Source organism: Ascaphus truei, chromosome 8 (assembly GCF_040206685.1).
Source record: "Ascaphus truei isolate aAscTru1 chromosome 8, aAscTru1.hap1, whole genome shotgun sequence".
NCBI lineage: Eukaryota > Metazoa > Chordata > Amphibia > Anura > Ascaphidae > Ascaphus > Ascaphus truei.
The window spans coordinates 22,752,425-22,779,216 of NC_134490.1; the positions used below are offsets into that span (position 1 = coordinate 22,752,425).

At 42.1% G+C, this 26,792-nt stretch overlaps 1 protein-coding gene across 4 annotated transcripts in view; it reads right to left on the minus strand.

Annotated features, from left to right (window-relative positions):
- Nucleotides 1-429: 429 nt before the first annotated feature.
- The window catches only part of MICU1 (mitochondrial calcium uptake 1), a 170,132-nt gene continuing 143,769 nt past the window's right edge, over nt 430-26,792 (minus strand). For all 4 annotated transcript variants that reach the window (XM_075610785.1, XM_075610784.1, XM_075610783.1 and 1 more), the window contains 3 exons: nt 25,498-25,606; nt 5,041-5,130; nt 430-877 (listed from right to left, as the gene is read on the minus strand). In XM_075610785.1, the coding sequence (XP_075466900.1) occupies nt 717-877; nt 5,041-5,130; nt 25,498-25,606 (360 nt within the window). In that variant the 3' untranslated portion in view covers nt 430-716. The remainder of the gene's footprint in view (nt 878-5,040; nt 5,131-25,497; nt 25,607-26,792) is intronic.

The following is a 26,792-nucleotide window of genomic DNA, read 5'->3' on the forward strand; positions in this document are numbered from 1 at the left end:
TCATAAAGAGATTTCGGTTTAGGAGTAATCTCATTGAGGACAACGGGGCACGTCTGTGGCACGACAAGTATGGTGAAAGTAAGGGTGGCGGAGGGCTGTTTGGGACACACCAGATATTTAATGTGGATTTGCATTTTCAATCTCCACCATCTCCAAATCACTTTGTACTATTACTAAAAAGAACAAATCTGTTAAAGCAAATCCTATACATGTGCAAGCAGATTTGGGACCACGCGCCCCCCATACATGAAATATGAACTGTAAGCGACATCCTTGTTACTACAATCACTAAACTGTGATAGATCATGGCCATCGGTAACGGCTAATCACGCAGGGCAGTGATTACACCCTGCTGTACACTGCATGGCCCTTCCACAGGCAAGGGATTGCTTGATTGTTCTGGCAAAAGAATAACCATAACAGGTGAAGTGAACCAAAGCAGCATTTAATATGAATTTTTACAGCATGTTTAGTATAGTTATTATTCTATAGAGCAATACTAGCATAAGAAAAATCAAAACTAGAATAACAAATAGACTTCATTGTGACTGCATTCTCAGAGAGACCAGTTCTTTTCCTTTTTTGGTGCTTTAAATGAGAAATCTTGTGATCCTTGATAGCGGTGTGTTGTCTTCAAGGTCTGCACATGGTCTCTCTTCTCTATGGATTCATTACATATGGGTCTGGAATTCCTTGCTCACCCTATGCGGAGTGTGTTACTGTTTAGGCATGGCAAAGTCCCAGGCTGTCTCCTGAGCACATTTCCACATGGCTCTCACCAGTCTTGTGAATCCCATGTCTTTAGGCTTCTCCAGTCCTCTCATTAGACGCTGCTTCATGATGGCAATGAACTCCTTGTTGCTTAGCTCGCCGTTCCCTGTAAAAACACATTAGAGAGATATCAAATTAGGGTTGCCAGGTGGCGTCTCCAAAAATAATGGACACAATGGCAAAAGGTGTGACGTGCTTGAGACACACACACACACACAACTCTCCGCGTTCCATGCTGTTTCCTCCTCTCCTTGGACCCACCCTCAGGCTCCTGAGACCTCCTCCAGATTGATTGCTGCTTGGTAATGCAGCCAATCAGGATGGAGGAAGTGGCCCAGCCCCCTAGCAGCAGCCCAGCTCTCTCCCTGCTTGGGAAAATCCCACGGCCCCCCAAGCCAGTCAGGTCACTACATCCAGAGAGATATTAGACACATACCTGTCCAGTATTACCTCTAATTTGTTACTGGACAGTGTGTCCAAATACAGGACAGTTGGATTCCATACTGGACACCTGGCAACCCTAGATATCATTGCAGAATAAAGAATGCCAGTCCAATTCCTGACCAATAATGCCCAAATATTTCATTTTGGGACTAGGCAACCCGCTTCCAAGCTTCATGATTTACAGCCACCCATCACATTCAAAAGGCGTACGAAAAGACAAAACAGAATGGGGTGCTGGCTCTGTATTGCCTGTATCCTGGCTTGGTTGTACCTGTTCCTAGTTGAGCCCCTTTCTGCAATGCATTGCAGGCCACTCCGGCAGCGATTGGCAATCCTTGTATTTTAATAACATATTTAAGAATAAAATACAATATTGCAAGGACTTCGATGAACCTTTCAGCACCGCACAAGCCTTGTTTTATACTCAAGCCGGAGAAGGGGAAATCATTTGAATAATGGAATTTTCATACAGGTACATTTGTGATTTCTGTGACCCCGTGACTGCAGGAAAAGTTGCCGGAAAATTGAAAAAACAGTGGATCAGTCTTGAAAACCTCGGCCCCCTTCCTTTTATTGGAAAAAACAAAAGGTCTCGATCAAACATCTCTGCTTTTAATCACATCAATAAAGACGGCACTGGGCCAGGACTCCCGCACAAAAAGATCTAATCTCATTTTGAGCTGCCACTGGGATTCAAATTAAATTCACTTGCGATGAAGGCAGCATTCTCTAGCACTTCCACCGGGGGTGCTCAACTCCAGTCCTCAGGACTCCCCCAACAGGTCAAGTTTTAAGGCTATCCCTGCTTCAGCACAGGTGGCTCTTCAGTGGCTCAATCGAAGGCTGAGCCACTGATTGAGCCATCTGTGCTGAAGCAGGGATAGCCTTAAAACCTGACCTGTTGGGGGGAGGTCTTCAGGACTGGAGATTAGAACCCCTGACTTGCACAGTTAACCATCAATTATGATCTTTCAACCCAGGCCTGCAGTATCACACGTGGAACATGCGTACCACTCTGCAGAGAGCTTGCGTGTTTGCCGATCACATAACTCGCATGAGGCAGATAAGTCTATATTGCAGTGTTCAGTCATCAACTACATACCGCAAATAGAAACAAGGGGACACTGTATTCTCTTTCCAGGCCCATTAACACTTTCCCAGCCATGGCTTAGCAATGCGTTGCAGGCCCCTCTAACATGAATAGGGTTAACTAAGATGACTGGGCCTGTATGGCTATTTGAAAGATAATGTACAAGGGAAAAATGTAAATATCACAAATATCATATGTCTGATGGTTTTCTACAGCCTCCAAATTACATACCCTTTTTCATTTAAATAATGTTACTTTAAATAGGATTTTTTGGGGAGGAGTACCAGCGCACAGCCAGACCCAAAGCGGTGTCACGCTTTCAATTCATTAAGCTGTACTCCTAACTAGGACCATAAACCAGGGGTGAGCAACTCCAGTCCTCAAGTCAGGTTTTCAGGATATTCCTGCTTCAACACAGGTGGCTCAATCAGTGGCTCAGTCATTCTGACTGCATCACCTGTGCTGAAGCAGGGATAGCTGGAAAATCGGACCTGTTGGTGGCCCTTGAGGACTGGAGTTGCCCACCACTGCCATAAACCATAACGAGTGGACAGCAGGATAAGGGGGGGATGAGCACCCATTTGTTTAAGTCCTGGGGGCTGCAGCACTGCCCCAAACCCTGAATGAATGGGAAATTATATCAAGACAATTGAATGAGAACGTGTTCAGGCTTAGAATTCATATGCAAGCCAAGAAAGACCAATTCCAGTGAAGGTTTAATGCATAACAGATGTTGGAGGTTGGCTTGTGTATAGGGTTTCAAGGCCTAGTCTGAAGTCTTGTCTCGAGAAGCCATGAGGAGAAAGGGGGCGGAGTTAGTGATCAATAAATACAGTTGTACCCAGAACACTCCCACTCTCTACAAGACCTCACTCTGCAGGTAACATCTGAGCAGCATGTGCGAGACAAGGCCTTCTTTCTCCTATCATTACCATCTGAGCACATTATGATTGATTTAACTTTCATCTGTAAGTAACACTAAGAATAAACTAGAACTTTGCCTGCTGAACAACCATTTTGTGACATCTTGGTATCTTTATGAACAAGGAATAAGGTGAAATTATTCTAACAATATCCATCCTTATGTTGCTGGTGATAGAACACATAGAAATGTAGAGATTCCCAAGATGGAGCGGTAAGAAGCCAGGATAGCCTTAAAACCCCCCCCGAATTTCCTGATACAGATTAATAGTGTAACTTTGCTAATGATCGGGGAAAGCGGATATGTACTAAATTGCTAAAATAGTCTTCATTGTTTTTGTGTTGCATAGAAAGGGAGCGTGGATGAAGAGCGAATTATTTTATTAAACCGTCATTAAATAATGCTCATGCCATGTGCTGACAATGTCCTCGTCATCATTATAGGATCACTGAAAACACGTTTAAAGGAATAAAGATTGGATAACATTTGCAAACTATAAAGTAAAAAGTCCAGTCTAAGGGCCTCATGCAGAGAGCAGCGGTAGAAAAAATTGGAGAGTGTAAGAAAAAGTAGATTTAATGGAGAGTTTTTTTCTCCATATGCAGAAATTGGCGAAATTCGCAATTTCTGGCATGAATGCGTGTGGGAGTTGAAAAGGGAGAGATGCGCGCTGCTGAAAGGGAAAAAAAATAAATAAATTTTTCCCCTATAGCCGGCGAGCTCCTGCTTCTTGCCAACTTTAGTTGGCGGAGAAAAATGTAGAACATCTCGCCAATAACAGCCGCTAGATGGCGTTCGCGTCTTTCTGAATTTGGATATTTTTAAAGCTGGCGAGATGTAGGATCTCGCCAGCCGCGCGGCGAGATTTATAAATAGAAAAAAAAATGGCGCGTTTTTCGTACCTCCTTATTTTCTGCTGTTTTTTGCGCGATTTTCTCCAAAAAATGGCGAGATTTCATATAGCGCTGCTCTCTGCATGAGGCCCTAAGTATATATTTTTGCCTGTATTCCTGGGCAGGAGTATGAACACGTTAGAGACCGAGGCGGATGCATTATACCAACATAACCTAAAGTTAATGCAAAAATGTAATGAGGGCGAGACTGTACACACCACAGGTGATATTCATGGTAAGAAATTGTCAAAGGAATAGATTACTAGGTAAATCATAAAAATAAAAAATAAAATGTATTTTTATGCTATGACAGCATAAAAATAGATTTCATATGTTAGACTTTTGTAATGAGCTCCTGTGGAGAGAGCAAGCATTAAAAACACAGTGAACCATGCGGACAAACGGATTAGGAGAAGTCGCTGAGGAAGGCTAGCAGCATAGCAGAATATGCAATGCTTTTGCTGTGTAATAAACAGTACAGCTATGCTTTGAGGAGGTCAAAAGGGGACATACATAATCAAAGGCTTCAGAAACAGACTAATAGGCTAAATGTAATTGCCTTTGTTGGTTAGGGAGCTGCACTGACAATACTTTCCCATTCCAGCGAGTTTGCTGAAAGCTACTTCCATCACAAATGGATTCTTTTTGTTGCTGTAAAGGTGCATTCCTGCCAAGTTCACAAACAACTAGTTTTCTACCACCAGACATCCAAAGGGCAGAATGGCAGAAAAACGATTTCGCAATAGCAAATGTCCTGTGTGGACCCGAAATATTGGAAAGTATTAAAACTGAAAGACGTGTGAATTTTTGTTCCAATCTTGAGTTGCTCCATAGAAGCCGAGTTCCCCAGAATGTAATTGCAGTGCCCTTTAGAAATGAAGGGCAAAATATAAATACTAAATCTTATTGTACACACTTACCATCACAGTCAAAGAGAGCGAAGACGACGTCACAGACGTGATCGGAGAGTTCCACTTTTGCTACAGTCCTGGCAACTTGCTGCATCGTAACTAGGGATAAACAGACCAAAGGACACAAGTCAAAAATGAAATCCATTACAAAACTAATTCTCATAGGCATCTATTACACATTAAACCCATCAATTCTGTGAAAATGCACATCTGGCATCTCATGTTCCGTGGGTTCAGTCTGACTGCAATTAGATCTCTATTTAAAAAGGAACTTTTCTCATTTATTGGTTACGGTCCCCTAAATCGTCCATGGCCAAAAGGTCCTACACCTCCACCATGCTACTTCCCCAGTGGTAGCACTTCAGCAGGTGCAATAACATTGGCTACATCTGTACACAGCAGTCTGGAACTTACAGACACTGTGTCAGCAGTTATAGCAGCATGGCGTTCACCTACAGGCAGGAGAGCAGTGCAGCAAGGCCCTTTCGGCCACAAAGAAGGAGGGAGACATACAGACGTTTAGTTTCTTGCGGCTGAAAACCCACATTGACTTGAATACGAGTTTGCTTAGGGGTATATTGAATGACCCCTTAAAGGGGTTTCCACCACAAAAAGTAACAAGTTGCAAGCTATTTCCAGCACACCAGACCGGCAAACTGCTGAACACATCCTTTAGGAGTGTTCTCTGTCCTACTCAGGAACATCCAGCTCACCTGTGATTTCATTAGTTCTAATAATTGAATCCAGTAGAATGAAAACCTGGGTTGGAGAGAAGTCCCTGAGTCAGATGACTAGTTTGAGTTCTAGCAGGGTCCACCAACAGATGCACTGACTTGAGGTGGTTATTGGCGACAGGTAACCATTCCCTGTCTCAGTGTATCCTGCACACTGCATGATCTGAAGTTACTTTTATGCATATTATTATGGCCTCGACTGGTAACATCTTCTTCCCCTCATCTCTGAGCCGAATACACCAACAAACCATTCTGATCATCCCATTAGTTCCATTGGTCTTTGTGGATTTCTCCTTTGCCCGGCTTCCAGAAATACAAAGCAGCAACACAACTAGAAAATGTACTTCACATGATCCTGACATTTCTAGAACAAAAGGTCTAATCTAATTAACAGGAAAGATCAATTACAGTATTTGACAGCACTCTGACATGTCTGCCCCACTGGGCACCAAAAGCCAATAGAATTCTTAAATCCTTGCAAGGATCAGCACAGTTACAATAACTAGACAGTCTCCATCCTGTGGACCTCTTCACTGTATGTAACCATACACAAAAAGGCCAGTGCAAAAGCAATATTTAAGCTGTAAAATTGATTCTCAATCAGTAGACCGATTCTTGAAATTCTACCTGGATACAGTTGTCAGTACAGCTGTGGAATCTTTAACATTGGAGAAATGCTACAGAAATAGGAACCTAGGAGGGAGGGGGTGGCCAACTCCAATCCTCAAGGGTCACCAACAGGTCAGGTTGTAAGGATATCCCTGCTTCAGCATAGGTGGCTCAATCAGTGGCTCACAGGCAGACTCGGAGTCAAAGACTGAGCCACATGTGCTGAAGCAGGGATATCTTTAAAACCTGACCTGTTGGTGGCCACGCCTACTATATTGGCTTATTCAATAAAATGCGTAGTGCCAATTTCGCACTACCTCACTTTTTAAAATAAGTCCCATTGTGTCAAGATCTTCCAATTGAGGGATTTTGGTCTAATGCTCAAAGAGTCCTTGGACCTAAGAAGATCTGAAGAATGGCATCAAATCACAAATGAGAAGTGACTTTGCCAATGAGACTTCGAAAACGACTGTGTAAAGCTGCAGTTCAAGCAATATCCTATGTGTTTTATTTTTTAATAAATCAGTTCTGTACTATTAGAAAATACTTGTAGCATTTTTTTTTAAAAACCATTTTAAAATACATTTTGAATGTATTATAATGCAACAAGCATTTTTTGCTTCTATAGCAACCATTTACAAAGTCGCATCCCCTTCCTCTTCTGAGACAGGCTCTGACACACCCCTTTCCCCTCTCTTTAGCAGTGCACCCATTGAATTGTCAATGTTCCAAAATGACAAACGGGTTAATTTGATAATAAGTAGTTTATTGCAAAGTATGATCATACTCATTCAAAAGTCTAGAAGACTCTCTGCCAAAGGAGTGTCCAAACAGGGTTTTTATACATTTCATTTCCTTTGTCTCAAATATGTTACTAGGCAGATTATCCAAAAATGCAAAAGAATGCACAAAGCAGCGCACTGCCCAGGGACACAGGTGTATCAAAAATGAAAAATGAGTTTATTGTCAATCAGACAATTGCATTTTTGGATCGTTTGTAACTTAATCTGCGGCTGGACACACCCCAAGGAATCCAGTGGGCTCTAGGAGTGGGTAAGATCTTCAAAGATTTATTCATACGGATCATCAGTATTACTACATTCTGGGGTGAGTTCTGGACTTCATTATACACTTATTTCCAATGAGGTACAGCGAAGTGTGTTCTACATATTTTTTCTGTTGCCTTCAGGAGATTTATACTTCTATCGGTTCAATTCACTCACCCAGTAGTTTACTCACTCCATGATTGAGTCTGCACTGTTTTCACATAATTGATGAATACATATAATCAGTGTTCAACAAACCTATACATTTGCTCGCCCCGGGCGAGTGGATTTAACCCCCGGGCGAGTAAATATTGGCCCAAGCAGCACACGTTTGGTACTAGGTGGCGAGTAGATTTTTTTGTGTGGCGAGTAGATTTTTTGGTGATTTGTCAACCACTGCATATAATATTCCAAGACAGTTGGAGCACCCACCATTTCCTTATACTAGGCAGATTATAGTAAACACTCCTTAATTCTTAAACCAATTATTTTACAGATCATTACAACCTGGTTGGAACGGACTTAAAACATCTCTGAATAGGTACCTGGTACAAACTTTCACTAGGAATGTGGGCGTTACTTCAGGCACAGTCGTAAATCTATTTAGAAGCGAAACTCTGATCCACACCACACACATTCCTACACACAAAATGGATACTGAAAACATAACAGACAAAATGGAAACAGAACATTGCTTTCAATCCTTCTCCAGAGACCCCCCTCACCCCCCAGTCCATTTCAGTCATATATCAACAGTATCTTCATTTCAGCAATATTACTTCATCAGTATCTAGTTGCCTGTCTAGTCACATGTTCTCCCACACAGAACTTTCCATCTTGGGTAATCTTCTGTAGACCCAAAAGTGATATAAAGAACCCCGAGCCAAACTTCAGCGATCGATTACAGGAGAACAGATCGATCGGCAACTTGGCTGATCACTAGTCAGTGTGCAGATTGTATTGATGCACATATTGAATGGAGGAAAAAAAAAAAAAACAACGGCAGCATGAACTGCAGCTTTAAGAAATTACAGATGCAAGATATTTGGGGCCAAACCATGAGTAGTTGAGATCCATTTTTGTGTCATCCAAACACACATTTTAACTTCCTTTTATAGAAAAGAGTATTGTCCAACTCTCTGCTTTTGTAGGATAAATCATGGCTACTTTATTAAATTGTGTGTGGACCAGGCAATTGGGCACACCGTAGGACGCTCCCACCCACTTCCGAGGAATGGAGCAGAGAAAATAACAGCAGGAATTTGCCTGGAAGGGCTTTTTGGGGCCCAGGCGAAGTAGACTCAAAATCTGCATCTGGACCAAAGTCTGCACTGGCATAAAAAGTTACCATCATGTTTTCACCGGATTCTGGTTTTGTGACATGAAGCACAATCTATGTAACTACTGTATAACACTGCCAACTGTGTCCTCATTATGTACATTACCACCACCACACATTTATTTATAAAAATGTTTTACCAGGAAGTAATACATTGAGAGTCACCTCTCGTTTTCAAGTATGTCCTGGGCACAGAGTTATGGTTACAAATACATGGTTACATTAAATTAACAGGGTTATACATTATATATAAAGACATTACATTCACAGTTAAAAATAATATGTTATATGTGCATGTAACAGTTACAGACCACATTAAAATGTGAGACAGATTTAGTTTGGAAAGAATTTAGACCGGTGGCGGCTGCGAGAGTCTCGGGTAGATTATTGTATTTGTGAGGTGCACGGTAAGAGGACCAGCTGACATTGTCAGTTTGTATCAAGATGTACTTAATTCTTATTGTGAGATACACTAGAACAGGGGAGCGCAAAGTTTCACTCATGCGCCCCCCCCACCTTCTCCTTCCACCCCCCAGCACGGCTCCGGCATCAAAGGGCGGGATTATGTGACAAGAATGTATACATTTTTATTATTTTACGATGGTTGGGTTTTTGTATAGAATATTTCCAGCATGTTAAAAAAAAAAAAAAATATTCTACAGAACGTACATTTCTCAGATCTGATCAAGGGGAATTCAGTTATTTTGTAAGCAAGGAACTAATGTTTATTGACTTTTCTCATTTATATTCCCAATATGTTACCCAGCAGAAATAAATGAGCCTTATTCCTCTCTCACAGAGAATTCTTCTCAGTTGACAGACTGACACAAAACTATTGTTAAAATGAAACGTAGGCTGTGATCTATTCATCTTTAACTTCCAACAAGCAGTGTGTATACTGGGACTTGGATAATGGGATTAAGACCCATACTTGCTAACTGGTACTAGGCCACAAGAGACCTGCCAGCATCAGAAAACACTTGAGAGCCCTATTCAAAGGTCTATCAGCGCTGGACGGTTCCTTATAACTTAGCACTGCTTAGTAAATATCGTCCATATTCTACATTATTGTACTTGTATTTATTACCTTTCTTCTGCAATGTATTATTCTATTCTTATATGGTGTGGAAAGTATACTCGGCACTATACAAAGCTATTTAAGCACACTGTTAAAACAAACACAAAATTAGGTCCACAAAGGGTTAGAGCAGAGGTGGGCAACTCCAGTCCTTAAGGGCCACCGACAGGCCAGGGTTTCAGGATATCCCTGCTTCAGCACAGGTAGCTCTGTCTTTAATGGAGCCACCTGTGCTGTAGCAGGGATATCCTGAAAACCTGGCCTGTCTGTGGCCCTTGAAGACTGGAGTTGCCCACCCCTGGGTTAGAGACATAAGTGCAAGGTCTACTAATTGAATTCTAAGCTCTTTGGGCTCATGAACTCAATTGGGAGTAATAGGATCTGACCTTCGGGTCTGGGAAAAACTGAAGATCAATATCTTACAATTGGTTAAATGAGAAATAAACAATGACAATTTTGCTATATTTTGGAGGGCTGTCATTTGTTTCACCTTTTCTTGGGTCAACCAAGTCTAAAGTAGCAGAAACCTTTCTGCTAAACAGCGCGCCTTCAAATGTATAAACCTGATAACAAGGTTGTATATGTGATGTAGAAAGAATATTGTTTGTTTAATAGGCATCAAGTTGCATTTTTCAGAGACTTGACACATTGGGTCTTCTACACTGAGCTGCGATAAATAAATAATGCCCACTAAGTCTCATGGACTTTAATGAAATAACACAGGCAGAAGATGCAAATACTACAGGATACTACAAATGAATAAAATAGGGCTTGATTAAGGAAGAATATAGCAGAGTCCTGGTTATCCAACCTTCTGTTTTATCCAACATCTGCGCACGCCCCGCTCCCGCATAACTCATTTCTTTAAGCAATAACTGTTGAATAATTATGTACTGTATTAATAAACCTAATACGTTTATGTATTATACAAACTTATACTGTACTGCATTCAATATATTACATACTTATAATGCATTAATATTTGCTTTGTTTCAGCCCCCGTTTCCCCTCATGCATCCTGATTATCCAACATTTTCGGTTAGGTTATCCAACATGGTCTCGGCCCCATTTAGGTTGGATAACGGAGACTCTACTGTGCTTATTTGCTGTTTTTGCTAGCCTGTCTATTCCAAGTTTCAACAATCCAGTGCTGTTTGCGCTGCAGACCCACACATTGGAATTAAAAGTTGCACGTGCATTTGAAGGACATATTCGTGAAAATCCTAAAATTCAGCATCCAAAGTCAATACTGCTCAGCACTGGGAGCTCTGCTTCCAGTCTTGCCAACTTATTTCATCCTGGACAGCTGCAATGCACAAGTCTACAGGGAATATTGACCTGCCTGACATTTCAATGAAACACAGCATTGACAGTTCAATACAGAATGCTGCCAATTCTTCATTTACAAGACGCCTATGCAAATGTGTTTGGAATACACTGCAGATCATTTCTGGCTGCCAGCTGAACCCAAATGTGAAGAGATACGCCAGGTAGAATAATGTGCCGCAGGCTATCATTGCCTCTAATCACCTTGCTTGCTCCTTTCTCTATATTATGAGACATGCACCTGACAAGTACTGTATGCTGCAGATAAAAAAAATGCACAATTCTACAATTATCACCCAGGACACACACAAATAACAAATGGAAATATTACTGTGTGCTCATTTGCATGTTTTAGACAGGTCTGAAACCCTGCCTTTCACCCATTATCGCCCAGCATACAGTGCTTCCACTGCAAGGGTTTCTGGGAAATGACATGCAAATGAGCACACAGTGCCACCTTTTGCACAGAGAGGCATACTATGAATTTTGTGCTGCATGAATACTTCAATGCAGCTTCAAAACGTAATGAACCAGAGCGAAATGTGAAGTTTGCACTGTGTGTGTTATATATATTTCATAGATTATAGTGGCACTCCACTAAAAACAAGGTACTTGCTGGGTGCACGAACTGCAAAGGTTTTGGGAATAGAAGAATAGTAGCAGGCACTCTTGGTCTTGTGAAAAAAATGAAAAGCGTTTATTAAAAAGGTAAACGTTTCAGCTCTCTCCGGAGTCTTGAGAAAGGCCCCTGAGAGCTGAAACGTCGCATATACACTTAATTTTATTGCAAATGGTTATTTCAACTCTTTATATAAAAGTGTATATGTATATATATATGCAGTCAGATTTTAAGGATATCCCTGCTTCAGCACAGGTGGCTCAGTTGACTGAGCCTCTGAGTGAGCCACCTGTGCTTAAACTGGGATATCCTGAAAACCTGACCTATTGAGCAGGGGGGGGAGGACTAGGAATTGCCACTACTGGGATAATGCATAGATTGCAGCCAAATAAAAAGGAGAATTTAGAGCAAGCAGATTATTACCTGCGTTTACAAGCTAGGTACAGTCCAGAGCAGCAGGGAATCTGATCTGTGCATACTAACAAACTACTTTAGGGTAATTTTAATCCATTTCACCAGTCATTGATTGTTACTAAGATCATTTAATGTATTCTACCGTCATCTCTGTTGCATTACGCTCAGATACTGCCAAGCTTCCCCAGGCTGCATACCTGGCTGCTTAATAAGACTCCAGTGTGAAGCCAACAATAATACAACAATTTGATAAACAAGCGGAGTTTCTTGCTTATACTATACAGGCAGTCCTCTGTTATCCAACGGAATCCGTTCTGGAAGTAGCGTTGGATAGTGAAACCGTTGTAAAGTGAGTTCCATGTTAATCAGTGGCGGTGAGCGTTGGATAACGCATTCCGGCATCGGAAAAAGGCTCTCAGGGTTGCATTGTAAAGCGTTGGATATGCCATTCGTTGCAAAGTGAAACGTTGGATAGCGAGGACTACCTGTACATCAACATTAAAAGGCAACAAGAAACTTCATAACATGGAGGTAAAAAAATACAGAATCTCAACACGGACTAAACCATACACAACACAGGAGTAAGTATAATTTATACAAGACTAATACAGTTTACACATCCAGGAAAGATCTTTTTAGAAGCATGCAGTGTAGCTTGCTCAGCTGCCCTTAAACTCTCTTTATGATTTGCACTATAGCCCATCTATTTGATTTAGCATTATTTTTATTCAGCTTGAGTATATTTGTTTGTCACGGCTGAGCATTTTATGGCTTTTCTATTGTCCTTAGTATATGCAGTTATTGTATCATCATAATTCACTAGCTTTTTCTGCTCATTACTAATTGATTAATGCTCGTTACTGATGCTTTTCCCTCCTCTTTTTGCTGCTCACATATTACACAATCACTGCATAATTCAGGGAAGCGTTTGCTCTTGCAAGGTTTGTGAATCAAGGTGTTACTGCAGATACCACGGGGGTTATTCATTAAACAGCGATAGTGCTGACAGGGGTACTATATTACTGTAACGCCCATTGACTTTAATGGGAGTTGCCCTGTGACACTATTGCAGTTTTATGAATAATCCCTTATGGAACAGATTCACTAAATGGTGCCAAGCTTTAGCATGCTTTAACGCTCATTCAAACGAATAGGAGTAAAGGCGTGCTAATGCTTAGCACCCCTCCTTGAATCTGGGCATATAGGTGCCATGTATAAAGCTGATGTAAAGTGTAGCATTACAGTCATTTTTTCCCTGCACTCGGCAGATGTAAGTACTGTAACGTGTTTATCAAGATTCTTGGGTTCTTACTCAAAGCTACCACATACCAGGTGTGTTAGCCAAATAGATTTATACCAACTCAAGCCTAGAGGATGATTCAGTTGCAAAGAAGAAAAAAAAAACACGACAGTGCTAGATGCAGTAATCTATTACAATGCATCAAGAACTTCTCCCGACTCCTCTTATTGCAAAAACCACTCCCAAAATTGGTTTTCTGGTGCAAATGAGACAAGAGTAAAATGATACATTGATGCCAAGCGATATATGATGTGCAATGGCAAAGCAACGCTTTACACAACCCTATATATCTTCTCATTTGTGAGTGTGTGCACACACACACACACACACACACACATATTAGGTGCAGGATTCTGCACCTGCAGCGCCGCGCTCCTCCATCAGCGTTGCAGCGTCAAATAATGCTGCGATGTCACATAGTGACGCATTGCCATGGTAGCGCGACGTTGTGGGGTGACGTTGCCAGGGCAGTGACGTTGTAGCATCATTTGAAGCCACCATGCTGAAGGAGGAAGGTGGCACTGCAGGAGGCGGCAGCTCGGGAGGCACCAAGGTAAGTGCCTATGGGCAGCAGATTTAAATCCACCACTGCAGACACACATCTGCAACAGGGTTGACACTCCAGGAATTGGGGGGGAGGACGGGATTAAACAAAATGACTAAATTGTAGTTGCCACACTGTTGACCATTCATCCAACCTACCTAAATCTTTAATTACAAAAAATGCTAAATAATGCAATTGTGTCACGAAAATCCAAAGGCAGAATACAGGATTTATGCCGCTATAATGTCAACTACTATAGAGGAAAGGTACCTGGCATTTCAGGAGACTTAAAAGTACTCAATGTAACAAAAGCAGTGCGGAAAGTCAGCAGGGTGTTAGATTGTACAGGGAGTGGTATTAGCAGCCGAAAGAGAGGGGTTATAATGCCGCTTTATAGATCATTGGTGAGATCTCTCCTCGAATATGGACCCCATATCTCCGGAAGGACATAAATAAATTAGAGAGATTGTGCAAAAAATGGCAGACCAGCTGAGCGCACGGTAGGTATAGATTTTTTGTTTATGTAAGCGCCGATCGTGGCTGAGCGTGTGTGCACGCGCACGAGCGTTACGCGCACCGCGTGAGCGGGGGACTTACATATATCTATATATATCAAAGTCTCCTTCGCAAGCGCCGCCCGCTCAGTGCTAGTGGGGACTTAGCCTAAGGCCTCTTTTATAGTGGCGGCGCAAAAATTAATGTTGTGCATTGTGTGCGAACATAGTGTGCGCGACCGACGCATCCAAGCGAGCATATTTTGAACAGACTTGTCAAATTGTTCTTGCCGCGTCACGTGAGCGGTTCAGCCAATGAGGGCGAACATCTCACATGACATTGACACCATCAGATGCCTCCAGTGCAGTTTTTGCGTGTGCTAGTGATGTCACGCTGTCGCGCGTACACAGACGCCGCAACTCTCTCTATCCACCTTTAAGACCTACCTTAAAAACGAAGCATATGAGACGCTCCGTGGCCAATACTATACACCTGATGTATAACGCTTCACCCCTTGCAGACACACTTACCAGCATGCTCTCCTACTGTCTCTGTATGTCCTTCCTACATACCAATTAGATTGTAAGCTCTTCGGAGCAGGGACTCCTCTTCCTAAATGTTACTTTTATGCCTGATGCACTTCTTCCCATTATGTGTCATTTGTATTATTTGTTATATATATGATTGTCACGTGTATTACTACTGTGAAGCGCTATGTACATTAATGGCGCTATATAAATTAAGACAGACATACATAAAACTATAAACGAGGCCTAACACTGTAGGTAATGCTCCGATTGAGGAGGGTTTGAAGGAACATGAAGATCTTCTATTAACATTCATTGGGATAAGGGAACTTTAATTAAGAGAAAAACATATCTTTATCAGTCAATCAAGGAGACATTACCAGACAGTCAATTTATTCAGCAACCATTGTTCCAAATACAATGAAGACAAATTACATGTTAAAGGGGTTAGCACACAGGAACTGATGACTTAAAAATATTTAAATACAAAACTGCTTATAGCAGTCGAACGTTCATTCTTTTCAACATAAACGGAAAACGTCTTTAGCTTCTCCTCCCCTTTGTGTGATGTTACAGTATTAAACTGATTCTGCCCTTCCACCCATCCATTTTGTGCATAGACAATGTGAGGACTGAAAACATTAAGAGAAAGACAAAGACGGCGCCCTTTTTAAAAAAAAAATGATTTGACCTTTTCAGCCACCAGGTAAGCCTGGTTCCAATGAGCCAACAGAAAACCTCATCTTTGGAATACAGACTCGTCACTTTCTTATGGTTGATCTTGATGACCTACAGCATGGGTGCTCAACTCCAATCCTCAAGCCTCCCCAAAAGAGTCAGGTTTTCAGCACAGGTGGCTCAGGCATTGAGCCACCTGTGCTGAAGCCGGGATATCCTGAAAACCTGACTTTTTGGGGGGCTTGAAGATTGGAGTTGAGCACCCATGGCCTACAGCACATATCTCAAGAACCAGAGTCTTCCCAGAGCTCAAAATTACTTCATTCTGGCTCAGAAAATGGAACAAACGAAAGAATTAGGAGTATAACATTGCTGTGTTAATAAAGTTTCAACTTCAAGATATCCGATTATGATGGCCTGTTGTCTACATACAGAAGGAACAAAGGTTGCTGTTTTCAGTACCGCGATCAGATCTCCATGGCGCTGGGGGAGGTTGCAACCGCAAAGGCGCTGCAGGGCGTCCATACCTTTCAACTGGGCCCCCCTCCCGCTGGGTTAATCCTCCCGAGCCGCAATCGGAATAGTCACGGCACCAAAAACAGAAACGTTAGATACACCTGTACAATTTTTTGTGATCCAAGTGGGACTCTACCTATAACTTATTGTTATGGCTGAAAAGTCATGTGTGCTTTACAAAATGTTTAACAAACGTATTTTATGTGCAAGAGTTTTTGATTATGCTTTGTTTTATGGCCACATCTTTCTTCCCATCTAATGGAACTGTGATACTGCAGTATTTTCAGCTATAAATTAAAAAACCTATTGTCAGCCAAGATGAGATTTTCCTCTTTTCCCTTGAGTGTCCTGGGTAAGGATGCGTGCCAGAGCTTCTACATCCATTGCAGTGACTTCATAATTTATGCCGTGAGGTTTAGAAAAAAAAATAAAAAAATACTCCTTTTTATTTCTTTGGACGTAAGCCGGAGCTTGGCAAGCAGCAGTGGAAGCTTTCGACGAGTAATTTCTCATGCTCTCTCTGCCCAATGAGGCAAAACCTTGGGTTCAATGGACTTGAAACTCTTTTGGGAAAAATAATAATAGGCAAACCTTAGCTGTCACGGTTCAAGGACCTAACGGGGACGTCCCTACTAGGATTGAAATGAATTAATGGGTTTTGGTATGTTTAATAGGCTACATGAAAGACGGACAGTATTTTCTTCCAATAAAATTACACACACACCATGATTTTTACTATTCTTATCCAATCTATTTCATAAAGCAGCATAAGGGGTTTAAAGCAGAAATCCCCTTCAAAACCAATTTGATTTTACCCAAATTGGAGGTTCTCTTTATACCGAGCTCTGGCAACCCGCTGATACAATCAACATGATAAAATCAAACATAAACGCCACCAGCGTAAACCAAATAGAAATCCGCAAAGTTTTACCCTGATACAGGTAGTCCTCGTTATCCAACGTTTCACTTTACAACGAATGGCATATCCAACGCAACCCTATGGGCCGTTTTTCGATGCCGGAATGTGTTATTCCAGAACGGATTCCGTTGGCTAATAGAGGACTGCCTGTATTGTAGTTGTGTATTGGACGCAAGAGGCCATATTGTGTCCACCAAACAATTATTCTTGTCTGGGAAACACAGCTTGCAATATTGTGGGAATCTTCCAGCTTCAGAGTCATGTGACTGCCAGTGTACTGATCATATGACCCCTATCCACCCCGACATCGGAAGACAAGGAAGTTGCCCTCTTCCATTCTGATCACGATCTCAGCTGAGTGAGATTGGACGTCATCTCCCCTACAAATGAGCATAAGGCTACAAGGATGCCACTTAATATGTCTTAATATGTCTTGCGGCACACAAAAGAGTTAATCTACACCTAATCATTCAATTCCCACTTTCTTGTTTGGATATAATTAAGTGTTATGATAACATAATTACCAGATATATTTACAATTAAACAGGACACAGTGATAGATCATGATGAGAATCCATATACTGGAAATGTCATGTGACGGGTAATGAGCTTTCATCATTACAGAACCGTGACACAATCAAGTTGCCACTTCCCGATTTCTTATTCTTTGTTTTGGGACACTTGATTTTCTCTTACCACTATAAGTGCCCGAGGGTTAATGTGTTAATGCAGTATTTTTCAACCAGGGTTCCTAGGAACCCATGGGTTCCCCGGCATCCCTCAAGGGTTCTCTGTAATTTTCAGGTCGTTTTAAAATTGTACCAAATACAGAAGAATTTACAATGCATCTTATCTCAGGCGCGTTACAGCCAGTTGGGCTTCCTCAGAATTTCACACAGGGATCCTTAACAAAAAAAAAAAAGTTGGAAACCACTGCTCCAGAGTTTGAATCACATCATATGATCTCTCACAGTCGCCTCTCACATTCAAAAGTTAGCTAAAATTGTCGTTTTTTTTCCTATGCAATATAACTAAGATACGCCCTTTCCTCTGTTGCTCGACTGCTAAAACTCTGACACAGCCCCTCATTCTCTCCCGTCTCGACTACTGTAACCTCCTGCTGTCCCGCCTTCCTGCCTCTCCTTCAATCTATCCTAAATGCTGCTGCCAGAATCACTCTACTCTTTCCTAAATCTGTCTCAGTGTCTCCCCTCATGAAATCCCCCTCCTGGCTTCCTATCAAATCCCGCATCTCACACTCAATTCTCCTCCTCACTTTTAAAGCTTTACACTCTTATGCCCCTCCTTACATCTGAGCCCTAATTTCTTGCTAGGAGGAAGAATTCCACGAAGGAAGCAAAGGAGCACAGCAGGAGAAAGGAGGGGGCATTTTCTTGCTATACACCATACCGACTCTTGCGTTCTGCTCAAGGATGTCTTCTCTCTACCCCTTTTGTATCTAAAGCCCTCTCCCGCTTAAACCTTTCTCACTGACTGCCCCACATCTCCACACCTCTGGAATGCCCTTCATCTCAATATCCGTACTAGCATCCTCCCTCTCTATCCACCTTTAAACCCACCTGCTTAAAGCTGCAGTTCAATCTGCCGTTTAAAAAAATATATTTTTTTCCCATTCAATATGTGCATCAATACAATCTGCACACTGACAAGTGATTAGCTAAGCTGCAGATCGATCCGTTCTCCTGTAAATCGATCGCTTGCTCCGGGTTATTTAAGTCAGTTCTTGCACAGCATTCTGGGCAATGTAGTCCTGGAATTTGATTGACTGGGCAGTTACTAGATACAATTGGTGCACTGCTAGAGAGAGGGTGGGGCTCAAGAGCCAGAGCCTAACAGAAGGGGAAGGGGGGCTGTCACTTTAGAAATGCTTCCAACATTAGAAACACACACACACACACACACACACACACACACACACACACACAAACTTTAAATGCTATAAGTATTGTCTCATAGAACAGAACTGATTTATTAAAAATAAAAACATACATGTAGGATAATGCTTGAACTGCAGCTTTAACGAAGCATATGAGTAGCTCCATTGCTGATACTTTACACCTCATACATAAACCTTGGCCCCTTGCAGACACACTTACCAGAACGCCCTCCTACTGTCTCTGTATGTTCTTTCTACTTCCCAATTAGATTGTAAACTCTTCGGAGCAGGGACGCCTTTATCTAAATGTTACTTTTATGCCTGAAGCACTTCCTCCCATTATGTGTTATTTGTATTATTTGTTATTTATATGCTTGTAATGTGTATTACTGCTGTGAAGCGCTATGTACACTAATGGCGCTATATAAAGACATACATACATCACACTTAGTGATTTCATGATTCAAGTTCTCCCTTTTGCACCAGAATAGAAAAACATATTTTAGTGGACAAGGTCAAAGATAAATCAAGTGACATTCACCAAATATTACTGTGGTAGGCAAAAGATTAAATACATTTTCTATTGAATTTAACCTATACTGGGTTAGTCGCACCATAAAAACCATGTGAAAAATGAAATTATGTACGCAGCAAAGTTGATCCGTTAACAAAATTTACTTAATTACACAAATTGAAGCCAGGTAAGTACTATTTAAGTCACCCAAGAAGCTCTTTTCCTCGCTTTTTCTGATAACTTTATATATTTCATAACATTTTTGGATTTTGTTATAGTATTTCTTATCCCCATTGGGTTTATCCCATGGATTATTAGTTTTATCACAGATCCAATCAAGGCTTACAATTTTTACTAATGGGCCAGTCTCCCCCCATGCATAATAAAAATAAAAAAACATTTTTAATTAAGGTATTAATGTAACCAACTTCATTAACCGATTGGATGCCCTAGTGACAGAATGTCGCAAGGGCCAACGACCTTAGTGACCTTCACCACTCCTATTCCGTTTGTCACCATGGTGAGGTTACGGAAGAGAGATCCCAGGGTCGTGACCTGCCAGAAGGGCTGTGGCACTCTGATGCTCGACTCTTCCGGCACGGAAAGGGTTAATCAAAACATAAAATATACATTTAACTGGGAAATCAAGTGCTTGTCAGATCTCCGTATTCTCGATTTAATCTTATTCCACGATGATGTTATTCTAATCATGCATGCTCCCTCCATGTAAGAGGTTAAAACATGAGAGGAGGGCATGGCCTACTCCGTGACATCTCTCAAGTTTTAGTGGCATAGAATATTGTCTGTTAATGCAGGACCATGTGTGTGCTACCAAGGCTTGATTTCAAACTAAAAAAGGTGGACTATCACCTTTTTAGTTTGAATACAAGCCATAGTACCACACATCTGGTGCTGTTTTTTGGACAGTCCCTTCCTGACCACAGACCAGCTGGCAGAACAATAAATCACTGACCGGGCTGCTGTAGCTCTCTGCAAGATTGCTCCAGCTTGTGCTTAACCTGTCCAGTTGCCAACTTCCTGCCATAACTAATGGAGGGAGAGAGTGGTCATTTACAGGTGCTTAGCAAGAACTGTAATTAAAACGGTGGGATGAGTGATCATATCTGCCTAATCATTTCTCCGACAGCCATTATTGGTGCCTTGCGTTCTTGTCCAGTACAACCTTTCTTGTCGCTTGGGCCCTGCCCGGACCTCTGCGTACAGATCCTTTCTACTGCACCACTTCTTAGCCCCTTGCTTGTTCTATTACCAGTCACTGCTATTGAGATCGTTTCTTCTAGTGATGTACCGGGTACCACCCGGCGGCTTTTCAGCTACCCGGAAATTACCCGGACCCGGCAGCTGGAAAGTGTACCTGGCGCCAGTTATCCGGGTAATGTCAGGGTAGTTGATAAGTATTTCTTGCTTACCTGCTGGAAGCCCGCGCGGACATCTGAACAGGTAAGCAGAGGTGTGGGGGCGGTGGGGCAGCATCACAGTCATGTGGAGCCCGTGCGGGAGCTGCAGGACTCCATACTGCACGGTGAGCTGGGACCATGTGACCGGAGCAGGCGAAGAAGCTTTCCTATTGGACAGCCGGCTGTCCCAGCTCACAGTGCAGTATGGAGTCCTGCAGATCCCGCGCGGGCTCCACACTGACCGCTGATGCTGCCCCACAACCCTGCACCTCTGTTTACCTGTTCAGATGTCGCCGCGGGCTTCCTCCACCCCAGGTAAGTTTCCTCCACCCCCAGGTAAGTGAAAAACCGGGAAGCCGGGTACCCGCCAGGTACAAGGCGCCAAATCCTCCGGATACCCGTTTTAAAAAAAATTTTTAGGACCCGGTCCAACACTAGTTTCTTCTGTTGTGGCTGCCCATGTCTGGGTGACAATCCCCCACAAGAGTCACAGGAAAGGACCATTGTTCAAAACATAAAAAATATGTTTCTTGGGGACAGACCATTGATATTTTTCACACGCCTCTTCTCTGCTTTCTCTCCTTGAACATTTTATGTTGCCAAGACATCAGTGTTATTTATGGGTACTATAATGTGTCTGTGGGGGAGACAGAAAACCGGCTGATGCTAAACAGATGGATAAATGATCATTGTACGAATGTCACAGCATAAACGTTGATATTAATGCTGCTTTTTGTAATCTTTGTGACAACGAGTGTTTAACGTGACTATTTTCTCTCGTCAGGTTTTTCTCTTTAGTAACATTACTCATGGTGGTTCCAGAAATCCTACAGTCCTTCTGAACTCTCCCACCCCTCAAAAAAAAACAAAAAAAAAAAAGAGAATGAAAAGGTTTCTAGTACAGGAGTGGCCAACTCCAGTCCTCAAGGGCCATCAACAGGTCAAGTTTTCAGGATATCCCTGATTCAGCACAGGTGGCTCAATCAGTGGCTCAGTTGGAGACTGAGCTACTGAATGGGCTACCTGTGCTGAAGCAGGGACATCCTTAAAACCTGACCTGTTGGTGGCCCTTGAGGACTGGAGTTGGCCACTCCTGTACTAGAGGGTTATTGGCCACTCAGCAGCCAAGGTTTTAGGTCTGTCTGATAAAAGTTTTTTTATAGATGCTGAAGAATGCAGTATCCTCCAAGACCAATAAAATTAAAGTACAATATATTTGTGTAATCCCTCTAGCTCCTAAATAGACTGATGATCCCAGGAGGAGCAGGATGAACGGAGCACAGCCGTGCAATGAGAAAGGCAGAATCGGGGCTACAGCAAGGTACTTAATGAAAAAATCCTTTAATGATCGACAGACAGCATGGTACAGAAATATAAAAGCCACCCTTACGCGTTTCACAGCACGTCGTCAGAGTAGTTCCTAAATAGAACTGCTCTGAAATGAATTTGTGTTGGAGACCCATGATAACAAGGGATATGCAACTTGACTCAGGAGAATTCAAGTCACTGGCAGATCGTTTTGCATTCAGAAACTTGATTTGCAACGTAGCCATAGAATACTAAGCAAGCCTCTCTTATAGCAGAATAAGCACAGTACAGTACTGTATCTTAATGGGAGAAATATGTATTTGACTCCAATTACATTTAAACGGCCAAATAGTCAGAAGGCTTACTTATTTCAAATAAAAACCTTTTCACAAGTTAATGAATAGTACTTTACACTTTTGCTCTACTCTTATGAAGATGCGTAAAAACAAGTCTGTAAAGCAAACAAACAGCAAGGGCCATATCAGCAATTTCCCTTTACATTTAAAATCAAATCTAATATATATATATATATATATATATATATATATATATATATATATATATATATATATCAATCAATGTTCTACATCAGGTTAAAGGGCTTGTGACAGGGCACAAAAAAGGGCTTCAATAGAAATCATGTATTGGTCTTAAGAACCCAGCAGGGAACTGGTTAATTGCAGCAATAGACAATTAACCAGTCTCCACCTGGCTCATCAGATAGGTAGAGAGGTAGAAAAGTCTCCTGTTTGAACTGCAGGAGGGGATCTCTTGAGAACAGAGTGACTGTGCTGCCAGCAAGATACCTGAAACCAGAACTTCTATTCCAGGGCACAGCGGACCCTGGAACCCGCCAGAGGGTGGCCCGCCAATGGAAACAACCCAGAGACTGACATAAAGAGCCCCCTGCTTACAGGTACCTTCTTAGGTCTCTTGCCAACCAGTGACCTCAAAGTCCAATCCTCCTAGCCCTGCAGACAGGGACTGGAAAGGTGAGTTAGCCCTAATAAAGGGATAGGCTGTTTGTTTATTTTTGTGTGCTTTTAAACCGCTACAAGCTGAATAAAAGCCATGGTTTATACTCCCCAAATATGTCTCCCTGGTTGTACAGTAAAGGCATACCCCGCTTTAAGTACACTCACTTTAACTACACTCGCGAGTAAGTACATATCGCCCAATAGGCAAACGGCAGCTCACGCATGCGCCTGTCATCACGTCTTGAACAGCAATACTGGCTCCCTACCTGTACCGAAGCTGTGCGCAAGCGGGGAGACTATGGAGCCTGTTACAAATGCGTTATTAACATCAGTTATGCACATATATAACTGATGTAAATAACGCATTTGTACAGTACAGTACATGCATCGATAAGTGGGAAAAGGTAGTGCTTCACTTTAAGTACATTTTCGCTTTACATACATGCTCCGGTCCCACTGCGTACGTTAATGCGGGGTATGCCTGTACCTCTGCACATGTCTCTTACAGGGCTATTGGATACCAAATAAATCTGACACTTTTAAATCCTTGGCTACTTGTAGTAATATTTCCTCTACATAGATGTTATCCTTATAACAAAAAATATCTTCAGTGATTTAAAACAGCTGTTATTTTAAACGTGCCCAAGTAAAAGCTGCTAAATAGATCAATGCAGAGTATAACTATACATAGCTTCCCCGTAAAAGATCATTATTCTTTAGGTGCTATAACTATAAATTCTCCAAGTTTCATCATCCCGGATTATAACTACATATTTCCAGCAGCATCACAAGCCATGTCGCTATCAAATATTTGAAGCCAATTTTATTTCTTTACGGACATGGTTTTCAGGGCAGTTGGCATTCACAACACAGACCAGCAATAGTGGGGCTAACAATGGTTTGCGATAGGGTGCTACTTTTAAATGATGCTTTCATTAGGAAGATGGTTTAAACACCGGATGTGAACTGCATCATCACTGAAGTTTCATAGACCTCCACTTACTAGCAGAGGTATTCACATGGCCTCAAAGCAGATTACCCCCTTGGTAAACACTTTTTTTTCTTTATATAGCACTGGATATGCATAAATGTGAAATGCACAGCCATAGGTTACCAAGCTCATAAACCTATTAAAGAAAAAGAGGAAAAGCTGCCGCACAACCTCCTTCAGTACTGGACCAGAGAAAAATGTCTTAAGCTCAACATCAAGGATCAGCAAATGTCTTGACAATGTTTCAGTTGTCTAGTCAAACCTATAAATGTAAATAAAGTTTAACATTATATGAGCCTGATTAGGTGACAATATCACTATACATGTAGGGTCTGGTCTGATACAAAGATAATGCTCTTCATATATAGTGATCCTGTATCCTTATTTGTATTAGGGCTTGTATATTAGCTCTGTAAAGTGCTACACAGTGCTACAGTGGTTTGTGCTACGCAATTAACCACCACATTTGTGACTTATGTTCATGCATCAGGAAACATTTTTTTCACAACCCTACGTATACAGAACATGCAAAATTTACCGAAGAGCCAAACACAATCATCTTCCTAATAGGGGGGAGGCTGATGTAATGATCGAGGCGTTGCCGTTGAATACTCAAAATGTACAGGTTCAATTATAGTCTGGTGATCCATTTACATCCATATTGTATGATCCTGGGCAACCCATTTATCTTTCTGTGCCTCATCTGCGCTATTTATAACTGGGTCATATAGCACTGCTCATTTTTCCTCTCTGCGGGCCAGAAATATACTGCAAGGATTTCACTGCAAAAGTGCTGGTGGAATAAACGCATCTGAAACAATATCGACTGCTCTCGGATATAAAAGCGGTTTATTCACTAATGCAAGGCTTCTCCAGTTAATGATATCCCAGCTTCAGCACAGCTGTCTCAAGCAGCTGATTGATCCAGCTGTGCTGAAGCAGGGACTGATTGAACCACCTGGGCTGAAGCAGAGACATCCTTAAAACCTGACCTGTTGGGGCGGTGGGGGGGGAGGGGGGGAAGAGACGAAGACTGGAGTGGAGAACACCGTCACTAATTAAATCAATTGCGGTTCGTGAGTGAATAATCCAGTGTATAACTAAAATATATTATAACTAATACGGGTTCACCTCAAGGCCAACCGGAGGATTTTTTCGGCAAAGCCGTCATCATTTATCCCAACATGAACACTGCACAAAACATGAGATTTGAGTACCTTTGTCGAGTGACGCCCCTGCCATGTGGTAAAAGCTCAGCGCAGTGTCCACGTCATTGATGTTCTTTAGGAACGTAAAGAAGTTTTCCACCTCTTCAAACGTCAGTCCCTGGAACACATGAAAATAAAGCTTCTTAAATTCTTATATTTGTCTCTTTACAATAATGAAACGGGTACATCGTTTGGAGACGCTCCAGTTTTTCTGATCAAAAAGGGGGAGCTTCAAAAAGTATGAACAAATTAACATAACAAGAAAGGGGGAAAAGTCTATTTGAAGGAGTTGAAGAATTTTGAATTTTTATTTTTTAAAGATTTACCTCTAGTTTAATAATAATAACAACAAAACTCAATGAAGATACACACACACACACACACACACACACACACACACACACACACACACACACACACACACACACACACACACACACACACACACACACACACACACACACACTATGTTACAGTCTTTGAAACAAGTGATCCCACATAGCTGAACCGCAGTACTTCAATCTAGGGCAGGGGGGGCAACTCCAGTCTTCAAGGGTACACCACCAGGTCCGATTTGCAGGATATCCTTGCTGCAATACAGGTGGCTCATGATAGAGCTATCCTGTGCTGAAGCAGGGATATCCTGAAAGCCTGACCTGTTGGTGGACCCTTGAGCAATGTAGAAAAAAACCAGGCGCTTACCTCTAGTCACAAACAAAAGTGGGCTTACAATGAGGCTGTCGATTGAAATATGGCTCTCATGCAGATGCTGTGAGCCGACAATAAAAATCCCTCCTGCTTCTACCCCAAAAAGTGGACCCTTGAGGACTGGAGTTGGCCACTCCTGAGCTAGGGGGATCCCCTGGTCCTTGAGAGGTTTCATTGTGAAATTTCCGTACAAGATGTCTCAGCCGTGAGAAACAATACGGACACTGGGGTCAGCCTCATGTTTACAGCCAATTGTGCGATTACGTCACAGCTTTCTCTTTGGCCGATGCCACAGTCATCTTTTGGCAATAAGGGGGTGGGGGGGACTGAAGCTCTGAGTGCTGCAGTTCATAAGTAAATTACCCTCTGTTCATATTAGGTACAAAACAAATCCCCTTTGGGCTTTTGGGGGGGGGGGGGGGGGGAGAGATAGGCGGAGGGCGAGGGGAGATTGCTGAGTGTCTGTATATCTTTATATAGTGCCATCCAGGTACATAGCACTTTACAATACACGTGACAATATTATAACACAATGGGAATAAGCGCTTCAGACATAAAACAATAGGAAAACGAGTCGCTGCCTCAAAGAGCTTACA